Here is a 24533-nt window from a genome sequence, read left to right as displayed (position 1 = left end):
GATATGACTTTCTCCTGAAACATACACAAATGGTATTTCAAGTTGGTCTTGGTGAGAGTAGATAGAGATCGACCTTATTTTCTATCAGTTAATTTTGGCCTTATCTCAGGCAAACCTCTGATAGTGATATTTCCCGCATTTCAAATTCTTTAAGAGGTGGAGTCGAAAGTTTAGCTTAAAATGTTTAAGAAGGAAATGTAGCATATATTTTCCTTAATTTAAAAAATGCTTAATCCAGTGTAATTTTAGGAATAAATATTTTATAGAAGGAGCATCCCTGATTTTTGAAAGGGAAAGGGTGGGGGGGGGATGGAGATTGAGGGGGTGGGGGGGTGGGGGGGATGGAGATGGTGGGGGTTTGGGGGGGGAGTTGGAGGTATAGTTCAGGAAAATTCTTTGTTTGGTGCAAATGCAAGGGAAGTATATGCTACACCCCTGTAATGGAACACATATGTGATCTAAATTTGTGATGGAATTAACAACTAATAGACCGCTAATTCTTGAAAATGGCCTGCAGAGGCCATCACCTTAGATTGACTACATTAGTTCCTGCAATTTGTAAAAAAATAATGATGATACAGCCTAGTTTAATCAGAAAAAAACTAGAAAAAAGAAGTGTTATTGATAAGGTCAGGACCAGCAGTTTAAATCAAACATGGTCTTTGATCTTGTTTGTTATTTTACTGGACATTTAATTGAATGTTTTTTGGTCTTTTACAGAGAGCTGTTGAGGGCGACATTGAGAATGACTCGGACAGCAGTAACGGTATCTACGAACCAATAAATCCACACTTTGTGAACAAAATAAAAGCTGAACAACGTGACCAACCACCTGAACTCCCTGCAGACAGGAAGAAGAAAAAGAAAAAGAAAGATGGCAGTAAAACCGGGGCAGCTGCAATTGGATCCAAATTAAAGAAGTTATACAAGCCAAAGAAAAGTAATGGTGAGCCTGGACTCACCAAGGTGTCTTCTGCCCCCCAGCTTAGTCTCTCAGAACAATCATCCTCTGGGGTGCTGAACAAACTTGGGGATAAATTGAAATTAATTACACGTGCCAAAAGTTCTGATCCCAAACTTCTGGCTGACGCTGAAGTCGTGATATCCAGTAGTGAATACGATCCTGAAGGTTACACGGAGGAAGACTGTGAATCCAATATGAATATTCCACTAGAAGACATTGTGTATATTGACTCCTCAGACAGTATTGAACTGCCGGAGTCACCTGATCATGAAAACAAAAATTACGAGGATACGGCGCCACCTTTACCCCCTCGAGGTGTGTCTGACGAGGAAAGTGCTCCCAAACCACCGCCAAAGACTAGATCTAGTATGGTTAATACAATTGATGCCAGTTTAGGAATTGCTCCGATGGGACCACCCAAAAGGAATAGCTCTCGTCCTCAGTCAGAGGATGAGAGCCCTACTCCTGCTCTTCCCCCTCGGAATCGTGTCTCCGCCAATGTCAACTTAGATACAGTGGTACCAGTCAATCCTGGGCTAGTTTCCTCCTCCTCTGGTGATCCAAGGTATGTTTCCCCCACCCAAGGGCAGATAGATACTGAACAACTTGTTATCCAGGTAGTAGAATATGTATATCATTGTTACTGAACCCAGCTTGTTATCTACCCAAAATATTCTTATTCAATCATATATGCCTATTTGAGGTGGCTTTAATCATTTGAGGGGAAATATGTATTTATATTGTATGGGACTATTTACTTTTTGTCCATGTACATAATCTGTCTACATTTTGTAACTTTGTTTAATTCTTGAGAAGAATTTTTTCCATTGATTACCTCCCTTTCATACTGATTATGTCCCTTTCATACTTTTATAAGGAACTCGAAAGGCCAGTGGCATGCGAGTAAGGACAGCTATCTCCACGGCCACCTGGTGAAGTCGGACTCTGACCACGCCGATGGACCACCACCTCCACCTCATCGTAGGAGTGGTAAGGAAATAATCATTGTATAAACCTAGGAACTGACTGCCGGTCGGTGGTTTTTCTCCGAGTACTCTGGTTATATTCCATCATCAAACCTGGCACATTCTTACATGACCTTGACTGTTACTAAGACGTAAAACTTAACTAACCAGACCTAACTCATATTTAACTTGTTACCTTGTTAAAAAGAGGCGACAGTGCTCGAATGGTTAAGGTGTTCTGACTTGCTAGCCACTTGTTTTCAAGTTCAACATGGAGCAGGTGCCAGGTACTATGGTTGTTTTCATAGGAGACTCAAACTGTCCTCCATCTCCTTAACCTGGCACATCCTTCATGACCCTGGCTGTTTATATGGTGTCAGAATAACTGGTCAGTGAGTTGTCAATGCAATGGGAGAATAACTTTAAATATTAAAGGGTTTGTACATTCTTATGTATATTTTTTATAGTAAATAGTATGGATAGATGTTGTGCTCTATTGACATAACTTGATATCTGTGCCCCCAAAAAATCATTTGCTGAAATAATTTATTGTCACAGCACTGGAACAAGTATGTAAATATGACATTTGTCACAACTGAGAACACATCTAAATCAAAACTAAATCCATTGATTGGTTGTTGTTTTTATATGAAGAATTTGGTTAGAGAGTAAAACCTGTTATATCTTTGTTATATTGACCACATGAAATATACAGTATAACACGGTTATAGCAAACCTCTGGGGACCAACAAAATCATTTTGTTATAAACATAGTTTGTTATACATTTAGTACAGTGTAACTTCCCAAAACCGAACCTTCTGAAAACCGATCACCTCTAGAAACCGAACATGGATGTCATGTACGGAATGAATTCCTCTTTATGAATATTCTATAAAACTTCCCAAAACCGATCCCTCCCTATTCCGAATACTGGACCGATTTTGAGATCAGAATGGTCAAATGTAACTAAAATACACTTCTGAAAACCGGCCTTACCTGAGCGACACGGATAGATTGCAGTGAGGTCTGATCAACCGACCGTGAAATACACATATATCTGTACCATAGTGGTCGCATGCCATGTCCTTGCGTATCTATACAGATGTGAAGGCTATAGGTACACGGTAATTATACCCGAGATGGTGGTGTAATTATTTAATCATGTCTATTGTTTAGATATTTAAAGAAGGTCTACCACGTGCTTGTGATTTGTTTACTGTAGGAAAACAAGCAGAGCTAGTAATAAAGAGAAAGTTTTGTATTCAAATTACACTGGTTTTTTTTACATATGTAGTTGTCGGATAACATAAATTATCTGTATGAAGAAGCCGAAGCCATGTATTGTTTTAGAAAATGACTATGTCATATAATGACCGGCATTGACTGATCATCGTGTAATTAGACCATATTTAATTTGATTCTTGACATAACCGGAAACGATCGTATGTAGGTTAGTGCAGACAAGAACATCTCCAAGAACATTCACACAACTAACTACGTTTATAGCAGTAACAAAGTCAAGATTGTTGTAATCCATTCCTTTTGAACGTATGATTCTCTCTTTTGTGATAACATTCACATTAACAATCAATATCAGTCGGGTTTAATGAACATTAGCCATACATGCGGAACACTAGTGTAAAAACGACTTCCGATCGATTAAATCAGGATTGTATAATGATCGGTATTTGGTTCACTTCTCCAAACCGAACCCTCTTTAAACCGGCCGAAATTATATGCACCGACCATGATCGGTTTCGGGAGGTTCCGCTGTACTCACATCTTATAGGAAAACTGACAATGAATAGACATTATAATGTTATAACCGTGAATTTGTTTTACGTGTTTGTTAAAAACATGTTTTACTGTACACATCAATATTGTTTTAGGTGATGAGAATATTTACATAGAATGTGACAGACAGTCTGGACCAGAACACGAGTAAGTTCTTATAGTTAATCTGCATCTGTATATTAAAGAGTTGTCTCCCCTTGCTGGTGTTTTGAGGTAGAGATCTTCTCTATATACCTTTAGATCTCACCTGTCTACACTAAAGTACTTAACAAATTTTAGTTACATACCTCTTACAAGGACTGATGACTTATGCTTGAATTCTAGAAATAAAATTCATTTATCTTAATGTTACATTAAACATTTTGTTTCAAAATGGCCTAGCGTAATTAGAAAAACGCCTGTAGATGTAAAATAATAATAGGAGAGGAACCAATAAGAAAGTAAAGGTTGCAGATAGCCTTCAATCAAAACCTGAATGCTACATACCTAATTGATTGTAATCTTTCATCTCTGGTGAAAAAAATCTTGACAAATGATGTAAAGATGATAATTTTTTTTGTTCCTTAGTGGAAACAAACGTCCTTTGGAGAAGAAGTTATCATCCATGTACCTGAAGTCTGGGGACATCGCTAGCACACCTGAGAAAAATCCATCTGCAAATCTAAAATCACCAGTCCCACTGCAAGATATCATGATGTTCCAGTCTCAGTACCAAAACACTGCAGACGACAATATGTACCTCGACCTGGTAAGTATCCTGTTGTATTAACCATACATGATATACATTTATTGTCCTCAATTCATTATTTCGCTATTACATGTTGGTATGTACTGTGTGATTTAAGCCATTGAATGAATCATTTTTGAAAAAAATTAATTTGATTTTCAAAAGAAGTTGATAATGATTTTGTATGACATGTTGAAATTGTAATGAATGTATAGATATGAAAGTAGTAATTGAAATCTCTGCATTGGTCCTACAGAAAAGAGTTAAAATAATACATCCTATTCTACAGGTAAGTTTGGAATGACCACTTGGATAAATCACCCTATATCTTCCCCAGTTCTGTGTGACACACTGTTAAACCTAGTGTCAAAACTACCATGTGTAGCAAACCGCAAAATTATCCAACTTTTAGTAGGAAAATTTTCGGAAAGGAAAATTTGATTCTTTACAGTTTGAATTGAAAATATTTATTTCAGAACTTTCAGTTGTTGTTTTTTGGTTCCAATAAAGTTTGTTTTCTAAATGAGGTTCTTACATCATTAGAGAATGAAGGAAATTTTTATTGTCCTGAAAAATTAATTTTGAAACAAGCCAGATTTTTTACCATTCCCTTGATAAGAATTTATTTTGTCTGTTTTATCTAAATCCAAAAATCTGTTTACATAAACTAAAGATAAATGAAGGTCAAGGTCATGCCATAAAGAATTATCCAAAGGACAGTTCTATTGCTATTGCATGGTAGTGACAGAGTTCCTTAGTCTGCCTGTTGTTTACTGCATTTAGAAATCTTACCTGTGACCTTGACCTCGACAGCAAAGTGTGTGAAGTGCATTCCATAGTCCTGTAGCATGATACTTTTCTCTATTTTCTTCCTTTTTAATTTTTGGGCAATGTTTTTGATATTCTCGTTTTTATGTTTTTGGGCAAGGTCTTTGAGATTAAAAAAAAAGTCTTTTCTTTATTTTTGGGTGTTTTTTTTAAAAAGTGTTTTGGAAAGGTGTTTGATGTTTAAAAATTTAACTTTTCTATATTTTCTCTTTTTAATTTTTTTTGGATAAGGTACCCTTGATAATAATTGATATATTATAAAAGCAATCTATTGATCAATCCTTAGATATGTCAATCTATGTATGCTACCATTGGCCCAGTAAGTACCTGCTGTGAATGATTATCTTACGGCCTAAGAATGTCCCTACAAAACTTTCTACTGTCAAAGTTCCATTCTCACAAGGACTAAGTTGTGTTCAGCCTTTATTGACTGCTATCTGTTGTACTATTCTGCTGAAACATCAACTATTAACCGCCTTTGCAACATGTCCAACTGCGATATGATGAATGATGTAGACTTTCTGCTGCCAGGCTCTACCTATGAGAAGAGAGTTCTATGTTTTGGAAAATTGTAATGTCTTGATTGTTAAAGGAATGAATTACCTTTAGAAATCTGCATGAACTTGTACATATTCCTCTCTATAGATGGCTGATCTTTTTGACTTTGTATGCAGAGTATGTAGTTCTTGTTGGCTATGTTACAGCTTTAGAATGGTTTCATTTCATAATATCAAAAAGCTTTCATCTACTTTGCACTAAAAACTGCTAAATAAAAATATAGAAATGCCATAGTTGTATCTGTAAGTCTATATCAAAGTCCATATGATAATTTCTTGTAAAGAATGCTCACCATTCAAATTGGTGTATTATCAGCATTTCTGGGTCCCTTGTGTGATATATATAGTGTATGGTCCATATCTTAATTCAAATCTTAATTTCAAATTCATATTATTCTACCATTTCAAAATTTGTTTTTCTAAATTTTCCTCATTTAAAATAAGTGGATGCCTAATAGTAAATCCTTTGTGAGAAAACAATCTTTCAGTTTCACTGATGTTTCATTCTTAATTATTCTTTGCATGAAGGTTCAGCTGGAACACATGTACTATTTTATTTGTAACTCTGCTCGTCAAGGTCGTTTTGATGTTGATTCTGCTGTCAAGGTCATTTGGATGTTGATTTGTGATGAAGATGCAGCTCTACTGTCTGACAGCTGTCTCCTCTATATTACATCAAGAATTAAAAGATCATAGATAAAATAAAAGTAAACAAGTGTAACATAGAAGTAGATCCCTGGCTCACCTCCTGTCAGGCAGTATTATCAGATCTTGGTACACGGTAACATAGTCAGAATACCGCTTTTTGTCTTCCCTACAAACACTACTCTGCTGTAACACTGCAGTTGTGGTGTCTGTGTCAGACTTCCTGTACTTGTGGTGGTGTACTGAGGCAGGAAATAGTGAAGGATGTCGGGCAATGTTAAGTGAATTTATAGATAGTTCATGTTTAAAATTATCCTTTTCAAAAACATTATTATGTAGTGTAAGCAAAATTTACAAATCATTAATGTCTTTTCCTTGCAAATCTCTGATATTGTAGATGTGAAACTATTTTGTGTAATTTTGTGCAGTGTTGTTTCATCTAAAAATAATCTTATATTTTCTGGTTTTAGTGGACACTGTTTTTTTAGACTTATACTTTATGGATGAATTCTTGTTTCTTTGGAAGATTTTTTCTGTATTCATTGATTTAATTGGATTATTTTTTGTGTGCTCTTGTTTCATTTGATTATGTTTTCATTCTTTTCATTGGAGGATTATTTTGTGTGCTACTTTCTCATTGGATGATTATTTTATGTGATCCTTTTTCATTGGATGATTATTTTGTGTGCTCTTTTTTCATTGGATGATTATTTTGTACCCTTGAATGTCTTTAAAGGAGGATGAGGACCAATTATATGGCACGCTTGGTGAGCGCTACACACCGAAAATCCACGCAGCAGAGCCTCTTTATCAATATTACCACAAAGACATGGCCTCCCGCGCCAGCAAGAAATGTTCAGTGATGCACGCCCAAAGTGATGATGAAGAGGAAGGTATGTTATACATATCTTTACTGTATTATACTTAAAAGTACATCCGTAGCTGGCTCTGGTTTCTTGAAACAAAAAAATGCCGTCATAAGTCTGTTTTCCACTTGAGAAATTGCTAATTTAAATTACAGAGGAAAGAATCTATGAGGCACTAGATGATGTGATAGAATCTCCTGCAGAAACAAAGGCAGATCGGGTTAAGACGTCAACATTAGAAATGTTCACCAAGAAAACGGGCACGGCAATGAGAGCTCTATGGTGTGAAATGCCAGAGGTATGAACAGATAACTGTTATTGCTCAGTTTTCAGTGATAAGTAGAGCTGTTTACTGTTTGATTATATTACAGAATTATCTCCCTTTCGGGCAGGTATCAATTGTGAAGCCATTACTTTCTGACAACATTTTCTTTGAAAAATATGTTGTTATACTCATACAAAACAATATGTAACAATCAATATTGATCCACATGGGAAGATAACTGTAATAAGCAAATTTATAATATACGTAACCTTTATAAATATTGTATTTTGAATTTTCCTCTATGTTGGTGTGAACCATCTTGCTGTGTCTGTATATACCAGGTACATGATATACTGTGGTAGATTACATTTATACCTTCCTATTTATATGACATGTGAATCGTACAACAGAAATTGAAAATAATATTTAAAAATAATCAAACAAAAACCAGTTTGTTTGTCTTTTCTTTTTTTTTTCTTTTTTTGTCGATCCTTACAGCCTGGCAGAAAACAGAAAAATAAGAATTTTTGATTTACTTGAATTATCAATATGCAAATGTTCATACGTTCATAAATTGTTTTTGAAGGTTAAAGAGAGCGGTCTGTTGGATCAATTATCATCATCAGAACGAAAGATTCAAGAGGTACTATCCCCAGATATGTGGTGCTGTAGATGATAAGAGGAGAGATCAAAATGAAATAAAGGGAGACAATCTCAGTGATAAACAAGAAAATTATTTATATATCACATAATAAGCCCATCCAGCCATGTTATAAATATCATAAGACACATGTGTAATAACACTATTCTGAAGTCACCGGTAGTTTTGAAGTCATAATCTATATATGATGTTGCATGATTGACTCAGTAGACGGAAACATCACATCGGAGCAAGCTTTCTACTGTTTTATATAGAGACAAAATCTTAGATTTTACTTAGATTTCTATTATTTAAAAGTTATGGGATAAATGGAATCTTACGCTCGTGACTATGTGATACTAAATTTATCAAGTTCGTTAGATAATCTGATATGCCACTTGCCTAAAGGCTTGTGGCATATCAAATTATTGAACTCATTAGATATATGTATTTCATATCACATAGCCACTCATGTAAGATGCTCTATATGTAAAAGAGATAGTTGTATCTAAGAATAGAGGTTTTCAAGATAAATCATTAAGAGAAAATAAATTAAGAATATGCCATAAAGATTACTTTTCCTGATTTAATTATTAAGAACATATCAAGTGAGGTATTAAATATTAAAGAAGATGATGCATTTTCAGAGATTTAATATTTACATTGTTTCATTTCAGGCAACATTTGAAATCATCACATCTGAAGCAACATATCTTCGTAGTTTGAACGTCCTGATAAACACGTTCCTGTTATCACAGGAGTTCTCCGCTGAACATTCCGATCGGTGTGTCCTCACACGACAGGAACGACACGTCATCTTCTCTAACATCGGCTCCATCAGGGATACCAGTGAGAGGTATGATATGGAAGTAATTTTATTGTGCGATTGTCTTTCTTACAAGACTTTTAGAGATTATAAAGAATGATCCACAAGACTTTTAGTGATTTAGAATGATCAACAAGACTTTTAGTGATTTAGATTGATCAACAAAACTTTTAGTGATTAAGAATGATCCACAAGACTTTTGGTGAATTAGAATGATCAACAAGACTTTTAGTGATTTAGATTGATCAACAAGACTTCTTGTGATATAGAATGATCAACAAGACTTTTAGTGATTTAGATTCATCAACAAGACTTATAGTGATTTAGAATTATCAACAAGATAGAGGGGTCTTTGTTTATGGTTATGAAATAGTAAAAGCTAAATGATTATCTGGAATTAGGAAGGCTCTTTCCTTTAAAATGTGTTGAAATTTTACTTTTGAAAATGTTTGTGGATGTACTTTGATGTTGAGTTGGTGGAAATAGGGTAGAGGGTGGTGGAGGTGGGCTTTATAGTATTACCCATGTCTGTCCCATTGCATCCTGTCACATTTTTACTTCATATTCAAAACGTTTTATCATATTTTAGAGGAACGTTTTAGAGGGACTAGGGACAAGGGTCTGTTTTGTTACACTGACATTTATAGAATGCCTTTTCTATAATTTTAGGTTTCTTTCGGCTCTTGAAGCGAAGTGGCAGGAGTCTGTTATGATGGAAGACATTTCCTCTGTTATTGAGAGTCACGCCAGTGCTAAGTTTGAATGTTATGTACGTTACTGTAGCAACCAAACATTCCAGGAACGACAGGTCCAGGAACTCATGTAAGTTTCTAGATTATCATGAATACTAAATCATATTTCTATATGTCATAAATATAATCAGACATGTATGTTATATGACTGATGTGTTGACAAACTTACTTTATGATAGGAAAGAATTTGTGATGTCAGGGGATTGTCTTAATGTAATGCCAAGATAAAAAATAACTGAATGACAGTGAAAAAAAAATTCTCTTTTATATTCTCGGCTTGTTATCTGATACACTTGTGCTCAAATAAAACTGCTTCATACAGAACAACACTACTACAGTAAAACACGGACCAAGGAAATCACTTTGTTATAAGCATTGTTTCTTATACACACATTACACAAATCTTACAGAAACCTTGATAGGGATTGCAAATTACTATGTTATAACCATGAATTCATTGTAAGTGTGTGTGTTATAAACATGTGTTACTGTATTTGACCAACAAAAGTGATACAATAATAACAGAATAAGTCTTATATTTTTGCAAATGGAAAATATCATGGGAATGTGTCTCTTTTCACAGGAAGAAGCCTGAGTTTGCGGATGCCATCAAGCGAATGGAGAACAGTCCGGAATGTCAAGGTCTTCCCATGATGTCTTTCCTTTTACTTCCAATGCAGCGAATCACCCGACTTCCTCTCCTCGTGGATGCCATATGTCACAGGATGGAGCCCGCCACAATACAGCACCAGGGGGCCACCCGTGCTCTGGACGCACTGAACAAGGTCTGTCTGTTTGTCCACATTTGCTTTTCAGCTATTTCCCTAACAAACTTATAGGCCTATTGTTTTGAAATTGCACATGGTAACAGCTGATGATACTTTTCCAAAGGAACCCAAAACAGCTGCCTGGGCCCCTTAAGGAGTCAACATTTTAAAATACTCAGATTTCAGTGAACTTAAGTTTATGAACTTAAGTATATTATACATGGATTCTGCAAACAGTGGTCATAGTTTTGAAATGACTGCTGCTAAGAAATACTTCACCAAGGCCCTTCTGTTGGATGTCAGTTTTCTCATGTGTTTCTAATATTTCTTATCTAGATTTCTTATCATCAACAAAGTTTTGCTTTGTAGTTTACCAGATAAAGTTTTTTTTTTGTATTTGTATATAGCCAAGACTGATTTGATACAGATAATGTCCCCTTGTAGTATACTGTAACTGGAAACAGCCTCCTTGAAAGTCAGATGGTATTGAAACATAGAAACTTAACCATAGAAAACTTAACATTCAGATATCATGGCTTGTTTTCTTTCTTGATCAGGTGGTGAGGAAATGTAATGACGGGGCAAGGAAAATGCAACAGACAGAACAGATGTGCCGTCTTGTTCAAAATCTGGAGTTCAAGGTCAAAGTAAGTATACTGAAATGTATAAATACTACAGTTCAAGGTCAAAATTAATGTGCTGAAATATACAAAATCTACTGTGCAAGGTCAATGATAATATGCTAAAATATACAAAATCAACAGTTCAAGGTCAAACTAAGTATGCTGAAATATACAATCACAAGTCCTCAAATTGAAGGTCACAATAAGCATGCAAAGATGTATAGACTATTTACAGTATATAGAATTTGTGGTCAATGTAAGTCTGCTGGTTTAGGCCTGGTCAGGCACAAGTTAAACTTATTTATGGTTATCATATTTTTCTATGTGATAGAGACAAAAAAATGTTTATTTACATTTTGTGTTAATGCAGTTATACTGGTATGGATAGAAATATGTATCTATATAACACCAACACTAAATAATTAAATCACATTCGGAGATATAGCAAGACAACTAAATATATACTGGTACGTTAAATTTTCCATCAAATACATTCTTTTCTTTCTAGGAAATTCCACTTGTATCTGCTTCCCGACATTTGCTTAAACAAGGGGAGCTAACCAGGGTCCTTACAGACACATCAAGTCGACTTCCTCTACGAAAAGGAAAAACGAAACAGGCGATAAATATATTCTTGTTCAACGATATCATCCTCATCAGCAAAAAGAAAAGGTAAAATTAGCTATGAAATGTAATAAATTTGACAATTTCTCTATTATCATAATCCTTTGTTGTGGTAATTAACTTTTGAAAATTATATTTTGTGATTTTTGTCTAAATATAGTAATCTTCCCTGGAAACTAAATTTTCTATTGTTTTTTTCTACTCAGAAAAATTTACTAATCATGTACTATTAAATGAAGTTGTACATGAAGTTCTATGAAAAATATTAACACCAGAAATGAATGAGCTGCTGTATTCATGCTGCTATGAATGCAATGGCATTTAAGATTCAACAGGTAGAGTGTATTGTTTGTGTTTTATTGTTTCAGTATTTGTTGTGTGACACAATTAACACAATGTCATATCAGGTACAAACCTATCTGTGGTACATTCATCCCTGTCATAAAAACTTGTTCAGCTTTCAATTTTATTTTCACTCTGAATCTTTTCCAACCATTAAAACCAACTTGTTAGAGGTTTGCTACAGTGTTTTGTCCTGTTATCATTCCACATATGGAAGTATAATATTCAGCCAAAAAAAAATTGAAGGAGGGAAATTGATCTATCTAATTTTACAACAGCAAGTATACCAGTCAGTTTATAAAGTGACTCCAGGTAGAAAAAATTAATTTGTGAATCAATATCATGATTTTTTTGAGAATATGAAGTAATGTAGGCTTTTCCAGTCTTTGACTGCATATCTTAGTGGTTCTGAAGGAAGAGAAAAAAGCCAGTTTTGCAAATAATGTTAATCAATTGTTAAAATCTTATCTCTTCTTTAATTTTATCTTTGTGCTTTTGGTTTTGCTTTTGTGAATAAGAAAACCCCATTTCATGTAATAGCATGCCTTTGTTCAAAAACAAATCTATTGAGCTGATGTGTTGATATTTTCGTAAAGACTCTGATGTAATTAATTTCAGAAATAGATTCTCGTATAGTTTCACACCTCAGAACATTAATGAATTACTGTGAGTACGCCATCACCAGTTTCTTTTCGCATGGTAAATGAAGCACAATTTTCTGACAACTTTGACCTTGCATACTTCAACTAAAACCATCTCTCTCAGTCTCCTCATTAACATCGGATGCTTGATAGCATGGTCTCCTTGAGATAAATCTCGAGAAAATTTAAAGTCAGAGATTGAAATCTGGGGTTTCGAAGAAGAATTAATAATAAAAGAAGAATTGTTTTATTTGTGGATATAATTTTAATATTAATTTAGAATGTACCAGACATTGCATACAGATCTTTAAGACTGCATGATCCTCATTTACTAGTAAGATTTCCATGTACATGTAACAGTTATTCGTTTTAATTTTGAGCAGTAATAGATTGTGAATCCTATTGAAAGATAGATATACATGTATTAAGATATTCATTGCATTTAAGACCCAGTTCTGTTTCAGGTTTCTGAAGCAATTATTTTGATCTGTTGTGTTTGAAATTGAAATTAACAAATATTGATGTAATGAGCATGTATCTTAATTTTCAGAATTTATTAATTGAAATTGCTTGAGATTTTATTTTTGCTTTTATTTCCTGTCTGCTCTAATTTACTTGAATGGTTTTCAGTTGGAATGAAATGAAATGAAGACTTAGTGTTTATGAAATCCAAAACATTGTTCTTTTATGTACAAACATCATCATTTAATCCTGAAATTTCTTTGAGCTCTTTACAGATAAGGTATGGAACTTTAAACTGATGGTTGATAAATAATATTAGAGATACATTTTAGCTTGAATGCTTACAGTTTTGAAAAGACCTTTTGATTTGATAGTGATAATTGTTGGCTACTAGCTGCCAATGAAACAGCCCTGGTATGACACGTGACTTTGCATTTTCCATTGTGTATGCTCTAACATTTGATAGATATATGTGAGCACTAGGTATGGCTACATACCATCTGATGACAGTCAATTATATGTATGCTGGAGGAGACAAAAGAATTGGGAACATTCAAAAAGTTGTTGGGAGCCCTTACATGAATAAGTCTGTCTGTCGGTGGGCACTACATTGTACTGACTGCTCCAATAGAAATAGACATTGATCCGCTAAAACATGATAAAACGTTTTGTACATGTGATAGATGATGTGTTTTTGTGTTTAATGAAGCTAATGGATCTGCTTGACTCTCTGTTACCATGGGGACATAAAAACATTTTACTGCAAGCATGGTGTGCTTTTTAATGAAGTTAGATGTAAGGGAGATAACTCTTGTTCCAATGATAACATTTTTTTCTAACAAAGCAACTGTTGATTTTTGTTATTTTTATTTTTCCTGCATCATGAAAAAATACTTTAACATAAGAAATGAAATCACTGTCATTTTTCATGGAAGAAGTCTTGATTGAGGAAAAAGGAATTCTTATTAAATGAAGGTTTCCTTAATTTTGCAAATTAATGAAATTTTAAGATCAGGAAACAAACTGTCTTTGTAGTCAAAGTTCTGTAATATTTACAATTCTTTAACACAACAATATAAAACAAACTTATGATATTATATAACCCAAAAAAGTATAATCCAGCACAGTTTTGTTGCATTACATCACAAGCAGACATCTTTTGATTTTTTTCTTCATATTCATTTCTATAAGTTTAAGAAATAGATAATAATTCTAAATTACGTTATTCTTTTTTCCAGTAATACGCAGTATGTGGTGAATGATTACGCCCCAAGGAATGCCCTTCATGTGGAAACACTGGAGAACACTGACAAATCTCGATACCTCCCCCAAGGTGCACCAAGCGGATGTAAAAATCTTTTCGTTGTTGTCTTACTGGAAAACCATGAACAGAAGCATACAGAACTCATCCTGTCCTGTAAATCTCCGTAAGATCACCATGCTTTTATTAATAAAGTTACGAGGACAACAATGTCTTATACACTAATTATCAGGATCACTTCTTGTCACCAAAATTTTCAAAAATGCTCATGATTATACATGTATTTATATAGATTCTTTGTGGTTTAATTTGATGTGATATCAGATTGAGATTGTGAATTCTTAAATTTTGAACAAGAGATGCAATAGTTTCAGGGAAATGATATGTTATTTATGGTACCAGACCCTTTGTAAAGAAATAGTTTCTATGTGTAAGATAAGCTATTAGTTTTGTTTTTGGAAAATACTAAAAGCGATAGTTGATGTTTTTAATTGGTGATCTTATTCACAATTCTCCGATGTTCTAGGAGTGACAGAACGAGATGGATAGACTCCCTCAGTCCATCAGCAAAGGAAAATGACAGCGAGAAAATCTACGAAGAATGGGGTAGGTATAAAAATATGTCAAGGTCATAGTGATAACTGTGTCAAGGTCAGACATGAAACAAAACTGGGTCAAGGGCACAGATATCAAATTATGCTTTGGCAAGGTCGCAAATGATATACTTATCAGTGTGAAGGTCACAAATTTTTTTTTCCATATTTACTATTATCAAAGTTACTGTATACATATAGTTCCAAGCTTCATCAAGGTCACATTAGAGTGATGAAAGTCTTGCAATATCTTCTTCAGTCATAGAGTTTAATTCCTTTCTATCCTAACTCTATCCTGTACATAAAACTCATAGATCTCCAGTATACTAGCAACTCTCCCCACCCAGCCCACATATGAATGCCAGTAAAACCTTGGATCTCCCGACATCTACTATTCCATATAATATTACAGCTAGTTTGACCTGTCTGTTATTTAGGCACCACACAAAGTAACTGTATCACAAATGGACAAATTGAAATGTATGTATATATTTATCAAAAAAAGTACAGCCCTCACACAAAGTTTACGGCGGAACATCAATAGATGGCTGACTGATTACCATATTACACTGCTGTCACTTCCTGCCCACTTCCTGCCCACTTCCTGCCACTAGGCTTCAGCCCCAACTCAATGTCACACGACTAAGAAGCATCATAAGAGCAGTCATGATAAAAATTATTGTGTTATCGTTTTTAAGTGTTTCCTTCATATAATAGCTTTAAAATGTCTCGTGTCCATTAAAACATGAAAATATTTGTAACACTGCTCTCGAAGTAAAAATGTTGATGTAAATTAACAAAAACCTCCCAAGGGACAGAGGAAAAATGGTCATTATAGCAAAGTGGTCTTTATAGACAGGTTTAAGTGTATTGAATTGGGCCATGTAGGACTCAATTAAAGTAGTCTAGATAAACAGGTTGTCTATACAGAGGTGGTAAAGACTGTTTTGCTGTACTGTACCTTTGAACTCAATGCTATTTGTTTGGGTTGATTGAGAATGAACACAATATTACACTCTCCCACTGCACTAACGTTCACATGCTTATAAATCCAAATGACAGCCTCATGCTTATGCTTACTATGGCATTGACCTATTTCAATGTCAGGCACAATTAAAGCGTAATTCTTATCATAGAAATATACTTTCACGAAAACACTTCTTCACACTTTCATTTGTCAGAGATTTGATACTAGATAATGCAGTGACTATAATATGGTCATAGATTTAATACTAGATAATGCAGTGACTATATCATGGTCATAGATTTAATACTAGATAATGCAGTGACTATATCATGGTCATAGATTTGATACTAGATAATGCAGTGACTATATCATGGTCATAGATTTAATACTAGATAATGCAGTGACTATAATATGGTCATAGATTTAATACTAGATAATGTAGTGACTATAATATGGTCATAGATTTAATACAGATAATGCAGTGACTATATCATGGTCATAGATTTAATACTAGATAATGCAGTGACTATATCATGGTCATAGATTTGATACTAGATAATGCAGTGACTATATCATGGTCATAGATTTAATACTAGATAATGCAGTGACTATATCATGGTCATAGATTTGATACTAGATAATGCAGTGACTATATCATGGTCATAGATTTGATACTAGATAATGCAGTGACTATATCATGGTCATAGATTTGATACTAGATAATGCAGTGACTATATCATGGTCATAGATTTGATACTAGATAATGCAGTGACTATATCATGGTCATAGATTTGATACTAGATAATGCAGTGACTATATCATGGTCATAGATTTAATACTAGATAATGCAGTGACTGTATCATGGTCATTGTCTTTTGTGTCAGGATTTCAGTTATTATATATTTTGAATCAAGGTCACTTATACATTTGCAAAAAGAAATTATTTCAAGGTTGTAGACACAATACTAGATTGTGTCTATAGGCCAAAGATGAAATTACAGGTCATGTCAAGGTCACATAAATTATATAAAAGAAGGTTTTGGTGAGTTGAGACATTATAATAATACTTATATCTATAGTGTACTTATACCTGATAATATCTCTTTTCTAGACTGTCCTCAAGTCCAGTGTACGACCAAATACACGGCAACAGAACCTGATGAACTCAGTCTCGAAGAATCAGATGTCATCAATGTGTTCAAGAAAATGGGTGATGGTAAGATATGATTCAGTTAATTTCTGTTGTATTGACCCTGGCTGTAACATGTTTTGGGCTACCAAATTTGTACAAATGAATGACCTTGACCTTCATTCAAGTTCAAAACTGTCAAATATAGCAGAAACTTACAACTACTGGGGAATTTTGAGTACATATATTTTCAGTCTGTTTGATTCCTTTTGTATTGATACAAAGTTGTTTGCCCTATTTTGACTGTGGTCTATCTACATAGAAGACAATATTGTTGGTTATCTTGGTACTTCATGTACTTACACAAACACATTAATATTCCAGGTTGGTACGAAGGAGAGAGAATTCGTGATGGAGAAAGGGGATGGTTCCCTGCAGCAAACACAATGGAGATCATTAATTCCCACGTTAGGGCTCGAAATCTACGTCTTCGATACAGGCTGTTACTGGCCTCGCAGGATTACGGCGATGTTTACTCAACATAATCCAGGTCTGCAAACTTTTCGGTGATCATGACTTCACGACTTTTGACAATCATATATACAGAATGGATGAGATTTGAGGCTGTGTATGAGTGTCCATCCTGAGGACTTCTATACAACAGAAGAAAGTTCAGTATTTCTTGGGATGTTTAAATGGAATATAATGAGAAATACTCCTACTAAAATATCTATACGACAACGTCACGTGTGTCTGCTGTTTGTTTTCACATCCAACTCTGTCATTGGATAGATGTAAAGTGTTCATGAATGTGTGAAAAATTCCATTGGATGATGCAGATCATGTGATCATGTGCTATTTTGTCATGTGACTTCATTGCTTCCTGTCCTGTGAGTTTATTGCATCATGTCATGTGATCTTTATGCTTCATATGATCATATTAGCATGTGACTTTACTTTATGATGTCATGTGACTTAATGATGAAGTCACATTACTATGTTGTTGTATCACATAAGATGTAGTGCACACATTGTATATGTATGTATGTGAACGACATTTGTCATACATATGAATCTACTGAGCAGATCGAAAGAAAAAGTGTGTGAAAAATTAAAAATTCCTATTCTGTGGGAGCACTGATTTGACCTGTGTGTGGCAGTATATACACAAAACAAGGTTTGCACTTATATCAGGGGGATATTAAGACAGAACAAAGAATTCAGAACTGTTATATCAAAACATTTGTTGAAATACCAATCATTCATATGAAAAATGCTGGCATTTTTCCAATGAAATAAAATACCAAGAAAAGGATAACCTATAACAATTCCTCAGATTGTTGTTGCTTTTCATAGATGTCGTTATATATTTTACATGATTGAAGAATCTAGGAAGCCTCTACTGATAGCTCATAGAACTATGAATCCAGAACCTAGTATTTAATAATGGCTCTTCATTACCAGGTAACAGAGAATTGCCAAATCAATTATTGTTATTCGTTTCCTACAATGTTGTTTCAATTTCAATTTTATCAAGGTTTCTGATGTTTAACATGTAAACTGCTTCAAAACCTGCAGAATCATAATCTCAGCATTATATTGACAATACTTAAAGCTGACAATGCAAGTTAAAAAATGTACATTTGAGATTAAAAAAAAATAATGAAATTTCTTTTTTTTAAATTTGTTTCTGAGACAGCCCATTGCGTTTCTAAGGACGGGCAGACGCCATTTTGTTTAAATCAGCTTGGATACGAGACGCCTGCCGACCCCTATATAAAGCGTGTGAATCGACACACGTGCGCTAGCAGTTGTCCACTGTGTATCACCTACTGATACATAAACAAAACACCTTACCTGTAAATATGTGTAGGGCTGGTTTTTGCAAGCAAACATGTCAACTCTTCTAAGCTGTTTTAGAGGTTTCACAAATTTAACTTTCCACACAAATGAATAAAAATCCTGATAATAATCCGTCCACATATCTCCATGTATGCTATCGTACCCGATGTACTCGACTGGCCACTTGCACGTGACCACCTGCCCCGAACAAGTGACGCTTCCATATATAAACTACCAAAGGCACACGCGTGCACATGTGCGTGTAATATCTAATATGTTGAAGTGTTTTATTTGCTCGTATTTGACATATTTTGGGATGTAGCTGACATTATTACTTCAATGAAACCTTGTCAGTTGAGTGCAGTATTTATATTTAGTTGACAATGTTATCTCCTATTAGAATTTCCGTGTTTGTTTACGCTATAATCAGAATTGATCTCGCACGTGGAAAGAAAGTATGAATTCATTCATTACTTTTAATTTAACTGTATATATCTTCATATGGTTCTTAGAAACTTTATTTGAAAGAACATTGAAAGTACTAACCATTTTGTTATCGTTACGGCTTGGGTATAAAGTGCAGTAGATCTAGAGCCGGTCAAGTGTTAGTTGTTACACCTTGAACAGCAAGCATTCGACTGATTGCATGTGTGTGTGGTTCACGCACTTTATATAGGGGTCGGTACCCGGTGTTGTATCCAAGCAGAGTTAAAACAAAATGGCAACTGCCCGTCCTTAGAAACGCAAGGGGTTGTCTCAGAACCGAACTTTGAAAAAAAATATTGAAAAAAAACTTTATTATTTTTTTTTTATTCTCAAATGTATATTTTTTAACTTGCATTGTCAGCGTTAATGCCAAAAAGCCAAATTAATATATTGCTTTTCAAAATGTGTCCTTTTCTGTATTTCAATTGTTAGCAGTTTCATACCAAATTTTCTGTTAATTTGAATAATGCTGTGATCAAACACTCTTTCTTTTCAACTCTGCCATTTAAAATATTACTGTCAAAATATTGTAGAATCTATCCAGAGTTGACAAGCTTGTCATTGTCTTCCAATGTTTAATTTTCTTGGAGAGCAATTTTTTTCCTGTCATGAATCGAATCAAGTGGTTATATTAAAAATACTCTTCTTAATATTCTTGCGTATCTAAATAAAATATTTTATTGAAATTATTTTTTACAGCACAGGTGCTTTATATTTGAATTTTGCTTAGATTAAAAATGTTGTTGAACATATCACAAATTTATTCCAATATCAATGTTCTTTAATATGTTCTAGCATATATATACTAGACAACACATGGGTCTGTTTTCCATTAATGTTAGAGAATGTATTATACAAAGCTGTTTACCACCATTGTCATCTTGCTATTCACAATGTCGAGTCAGTTCCCTGTGATGATAGAGTTATCTCCCTTGACATTGGTTATCTACCATTAGTGCTGCGGTATCACTTTACCTTAATCAGTGTTGTGCTTTTTTCATAAAAAAATAGCAGCAATTTGAACTCACCTCTATACACATCAGTTGTTTAAATATCATTTCTTATTACATAAAATAATCATATTTAAGAATTAAAAGATGAGCCTACACTATTAATTTTCTTACCAATATATTTTGCTAAATAATTTGAATTGATTTATTTTTTTATATTCAAACACTCTACAGTTTATCGTGTTGTATCAGCAGTGATTTTTGTATCATTCTTTTGCAGCTATATATGTATACCAAGGTGTTTGTGAAAATGTATATTTGTATGGCAATACTTAAAAACAAATGCAGCTTGATGAAATTGCTTGTAAACTCAAAACATCATTTTAGAAGACTTGACATTAACAGATACTTTTATAGTGTCCTATGTATTTTTCAAATTGTAAAATTTGTTTTCTCCTGATAATTTCCGATGATTCAGTCACTTTTTAATCACCCTTTTACATGTACTATCATCTCAAAATGCATGTGAATTGCTTTAGAAAGATATTTGTGCTTATAGCTGTAACTAATTTGAAATCCTGGTAACCCTAAAGTGTTTTTTAAGACATTCAATAGACAAAAATAAGTTTATTTCTATGATAAACTACCACTTTTTTCATATAGATGAAATGGTTGATAACTGCTTGATGTATGTACATGTACAGTTTTATGCAATACTGCTAAGTGCAATGTTATGGTACTTTGTATTTATTGTTCAAAAATTTATGCAAACTTAAAATTTTCTCTATGATACCATAAAAATGCTATCAAATTGACTGTTTTGTATATAATTCAGTTTCACTCTTGTAACATTGATGTAACTTTTAATATCAAATCATCTTAATATGTGTGAATTCTGAATGCTTTAATTGATTACGTAATAGGATAAAAGTTTAAAAAAACAGTATCTACTTCAAAACGCAGTTGATATAAAAGACTTCTACAGTATATTACTTGCAAGCTGAAATAAATTATCTGATTGAATTTTCTGATTGATCATTTTTTCTTTCTATTTGTAAGTGGCAGAAAATGTAGCAGGAAAAACTTAATGTTTATTGTACACAATAACATGATATATTGATTTGTTGGGGAAAAAATCCTCTGTTGATCTGTTAATTTTGACATTAAAGAACATATTATAAAACATAGTCTTGCTTAATATGTTCTTATTTTAAAACACAATCTGGTAACATATCCGTTAGCATTAAAGGCATTATTTTTCAAAACTCCACAAAAAATATTTTCTTACACCTTTAATACTGCTGAAAAAATGGGCACAGTATGTATAAATATGTATCACTAATTGATAAAAAAAATGATATATTTAATTAATTAATTATTATTACAAAATCTGTGATTTAGATAAATATGCTAGATTCTCAATTTTTCTACTGTTTTTAAGTATCTATTCAGTGTTATGTCTATATACAGTATATATAAATTAAAATCATTAGTACCATATTGACCTAATAAGAATTTTTTTCTATAATGGACAAGAGCTTTCTGAAGTTTATAGCATTTTCAAGAGAAATAACTTTTTGGAAAAATTTAAAAGCCCTACAAAATTTAATTGGACACAATAAACAAATTAATTGATTAAATGAGTTCAGATTAAAGAACAAAATTTAATGGTTTTAAATACTATTTATTGGTATGCACCATTCTTTCCCTTTTTATTTAATACTAATTTTTGAATAGAACTGAAAATAAATGTTGTCACAATGAGATCTTCTGCTATCAATTACAAAGTAAATTGTGATGAAATAGTTTTGTAGTTTCATAAGATGGACTTCATTCAGTTTACATGTATTGCAAATGATGAAAGATGAGAAAATGTAAATATCTTACAATGAAACTTAAGTATGTAACTATGTTTTAAATAAATGCAGATCTGTATAAAAGGCTTATGCACAGCAGAATTTTTTTTTTTAATCATTCATTATGAAGATTTGATAATTTGTTTCTGTGATTATTTTGTATGTATCTTGTATACATATATGCCTGAAGTTAATTCTTCAATTTTATGATAATGATTTTATTAATTATCATGATGCTCTATATCTATGTCTTTAATTTCTTCATTTATCTTATACTATTTAAGTTTTAATGTTCTGTTATGACATTTCTTGTGGGATCAAAGTTTCACCAATACTGCTGTTGTTTATAAAACAAGTATTGTTACTCGTTATATCTGTATATCAGTTTATTGTTTATAAGGTTATGAAATACATTTCCATCCCAGTGGAAAATTTTACAGAAAAATGAAAACACTGTGTCCAGGGTATGATGAAACATTGTCAATATTGTGAATTTTATCAGAAATATTTTGACGATATATTGGAGTTACCTCCCTTTGTTTCACTTCCTCTTTGAGTATATCAGAAGAAGATAAACTTCTATGATATAAAGGTGGAACATCCTAACATTTGACTTATCTTCAATTGAAAAGAGTCCATATTTGTTTTGTTAAATTGGAGGTATGTCCCCTTTTCCTGATCCAAATGTTAAAATAATTCAACAGACATTTAATAAAGGTGTTATGGGACTCTACCTTACAAAACATGGATGTTTACTAGTCTATCTATTTTACAATATTGACAAGATTTTCCGCCCTGACATTGTATCTCATTTATTTTTTCCTTCATGTATGTGCCATTCTCAGTTTCTTCCTATATAACATATGTTCTCGTTTATTTATGTATACAAGGTATATGATAATAATAAAAATGTAAAACATGCATTTAGAAGAGTTTCTTGTATTGTTATCCGATCGGGAAAAGAATTGGAAAAAACAGTGATGTTGAACACCAAGGATTTACAAGGATATCATAGGATAGCAACATTAAACCAAGGGAAGTAACCGCTTCACATCCTAACATACGACTGTATATTCCATCCTGTCTAATACTCATTGTTAGTTTCCCACTTCTAAATTAAAACAAAAGGATAATTAAGGTGATAGTACCAAATTGGAACTCGTTTTGATGACAATTATAAAAATGTCTACGATTCTTTGAATACGTATTTTCCCAATCATTTCATCTGCTTCACGTACATCACATGTCAGCAGTGCATCTATTTATAGGTAAAGAACTTAGTCCAGTCCTGTGTTTCTAACACTTCGATTCCCATAAAAATAATATTTCTTTACATGAATAGGAATACTAAACAATGGGGAGGAAACGGGTATGTAAAATTTGTCACAACAAACAGTATATCATCTCATCGATATTGCACTTGAAGAAAGATAAACACGATTGTGTTGAATTATGTAATATATGGAAGGTATTCTGCACGGTTTGGAATTTGGGCCATATGCTAATTTCTACTACAGTGCCATATCATATTTATATGAATCATGCTTACAAGGTATCCATGGCAGAATTTTTCACTCCCCGTTTTAATTTCGTTATAACCGTAATTTGCTGTATAGGTCAAATGGAAGCAGGTGTTTCTCAAGGCCATCCCACTTCAGTGACATTTTAATTTTGATACAACTCGCCGCTTTGCAGACAATACATCTTCACGTAAAAAATAATCGTTAGTATGATAGTCAATAACTTATCATAGAGATATGTGCAGTGTCTGGCTTTAACCTTGCTGGCTGTTTGTATATTTCGTGTTGATATTTATAACACGCAGAAGTGCAATTATTGGTGAATTTCAATCTAGATTCCAAATGTTCAAAGTGTTCAACAGACAATAGGTTATGTCAGGATTTATCTAAATGTATATAATCTACAGCAATCTATAACTACTCTTTAATATATAATTGTGATCAAAAGAAGACTACAAGTGTTAAGTCAAATGCGTTGCTTCATAAACTCTGTAAATAGTGTTGTGTACAAAATGTTCTGGCTCAGTCCAGCTATTCTTAAAAATCGTTGACCACAATAGTCATTTCGGACTATATACAGTCAAGGACATATATCCTTGATAAAATTTAATGTGATTTCATAAAAAAGTACATACCCAGC

General features: G+C 33.4%; 1 protein-coding gene across 6 annotated transcripts in view; it reads left to right on the top strand.

The window, feature by feature from the left end:
* Nucleotides 1–23296, top strand: part of LOC138321170 (uncharacterized) — a 57510-nt gene extending 34214 nt beyond the window's left edge. For 3 of the 6 annotated variants that reach the window (XM_069264665.1, XM_069264648.1, XM_069264656.1), the window contains 19 exons: nucleotides 721–1529; nucleotides 1842–1954; nucleotides 3820–3871; nucleotides 4292–4472; nucleotides 4708–4740; nucleotides 7218–7374; nucleotides 7503–7645; nucleotides 8199–8255; nucleotides 8930–9108; nucleotides 9748–9900; nucleotides 10414–10615; nucleotides 11155–11244; nucleotides 11729–11892; nucleotides 12213–12251; nucleotides 12805–12852; nucleotides 14528–14716; nucleotides 15077–15156; nucleotides 17222–17326; nucleotides 17624–23296. In XM_069264665.1, the coding sequence (XP_069120766.1) occupies nucleotides 721–1529; nucleotides 1842–1954; nucleotides 3820–3871; nucleotides 4292–4472; nucleotides 4708–4740; nucleotides 7218–7374; nucleotides 7503–7645; nucleotides 8199–8255; nucleotides 8930–9108; nucleotides 9748–9900; nucleotides 10414–10615; nucleotides 11155–11244; nucleotides 11729–11892; nucleotides 12213–12251; nucleotides 12805–12852; nucleotides 14528–14716; nucleotides 15077–15156; nucleotides 17222–17326; nucleotides 17624–17784 (2955 nt within the window). In that variant the 3' untranslated portion in view covers nucleotides 17785–23296. The remainder of the gene's footprint in view (nucleotides 1–720; nucleotides 1530–1841; nucleotides 1955–3819; nucleotides 3872–4291; nucleotides 4473–4707; nucleotides 4741–7217; nucleotides 7375–7502; nucleotides 7646–8198; nucleotides 8256–8929; nucleotides 9109–9747; nucleotides 9901–10413; nucleotides 10616–11154; nucleotides 11245–11728; nucleotides 11893–12212; nucleotides 12252–12804; nucleotides 12853–14527; nucleotides 14717–15076; nucleotides 15157–17221; nucleotides 17327–17623) is intronic. The other 3 variants (XM_069264680.1, XM_069264673.1, XM_069264686.1) reach the window with 3 other exon arrangements.
* Nucleotides 23297–24533: the final 1237 nt, after the last annotated feature.

The sequence above is a fragment of the Argopecten irradians genome, chromosome 1 (genome assembly GCF_041381155.1).
Source record: "Argopecten irradians isolate NY chromosome 1, Ai_NY, whole genome shotgun sequence".
Lineage (NCBI taxonomy): Eukaryota > Metazoa > Mollusca > Bivalvia > Pectinida > Pectinidae > Argopecten > Argopecten irradians.
This window is presented reverse-complemented; position numbering and strand designations above follow the sequence as displayed.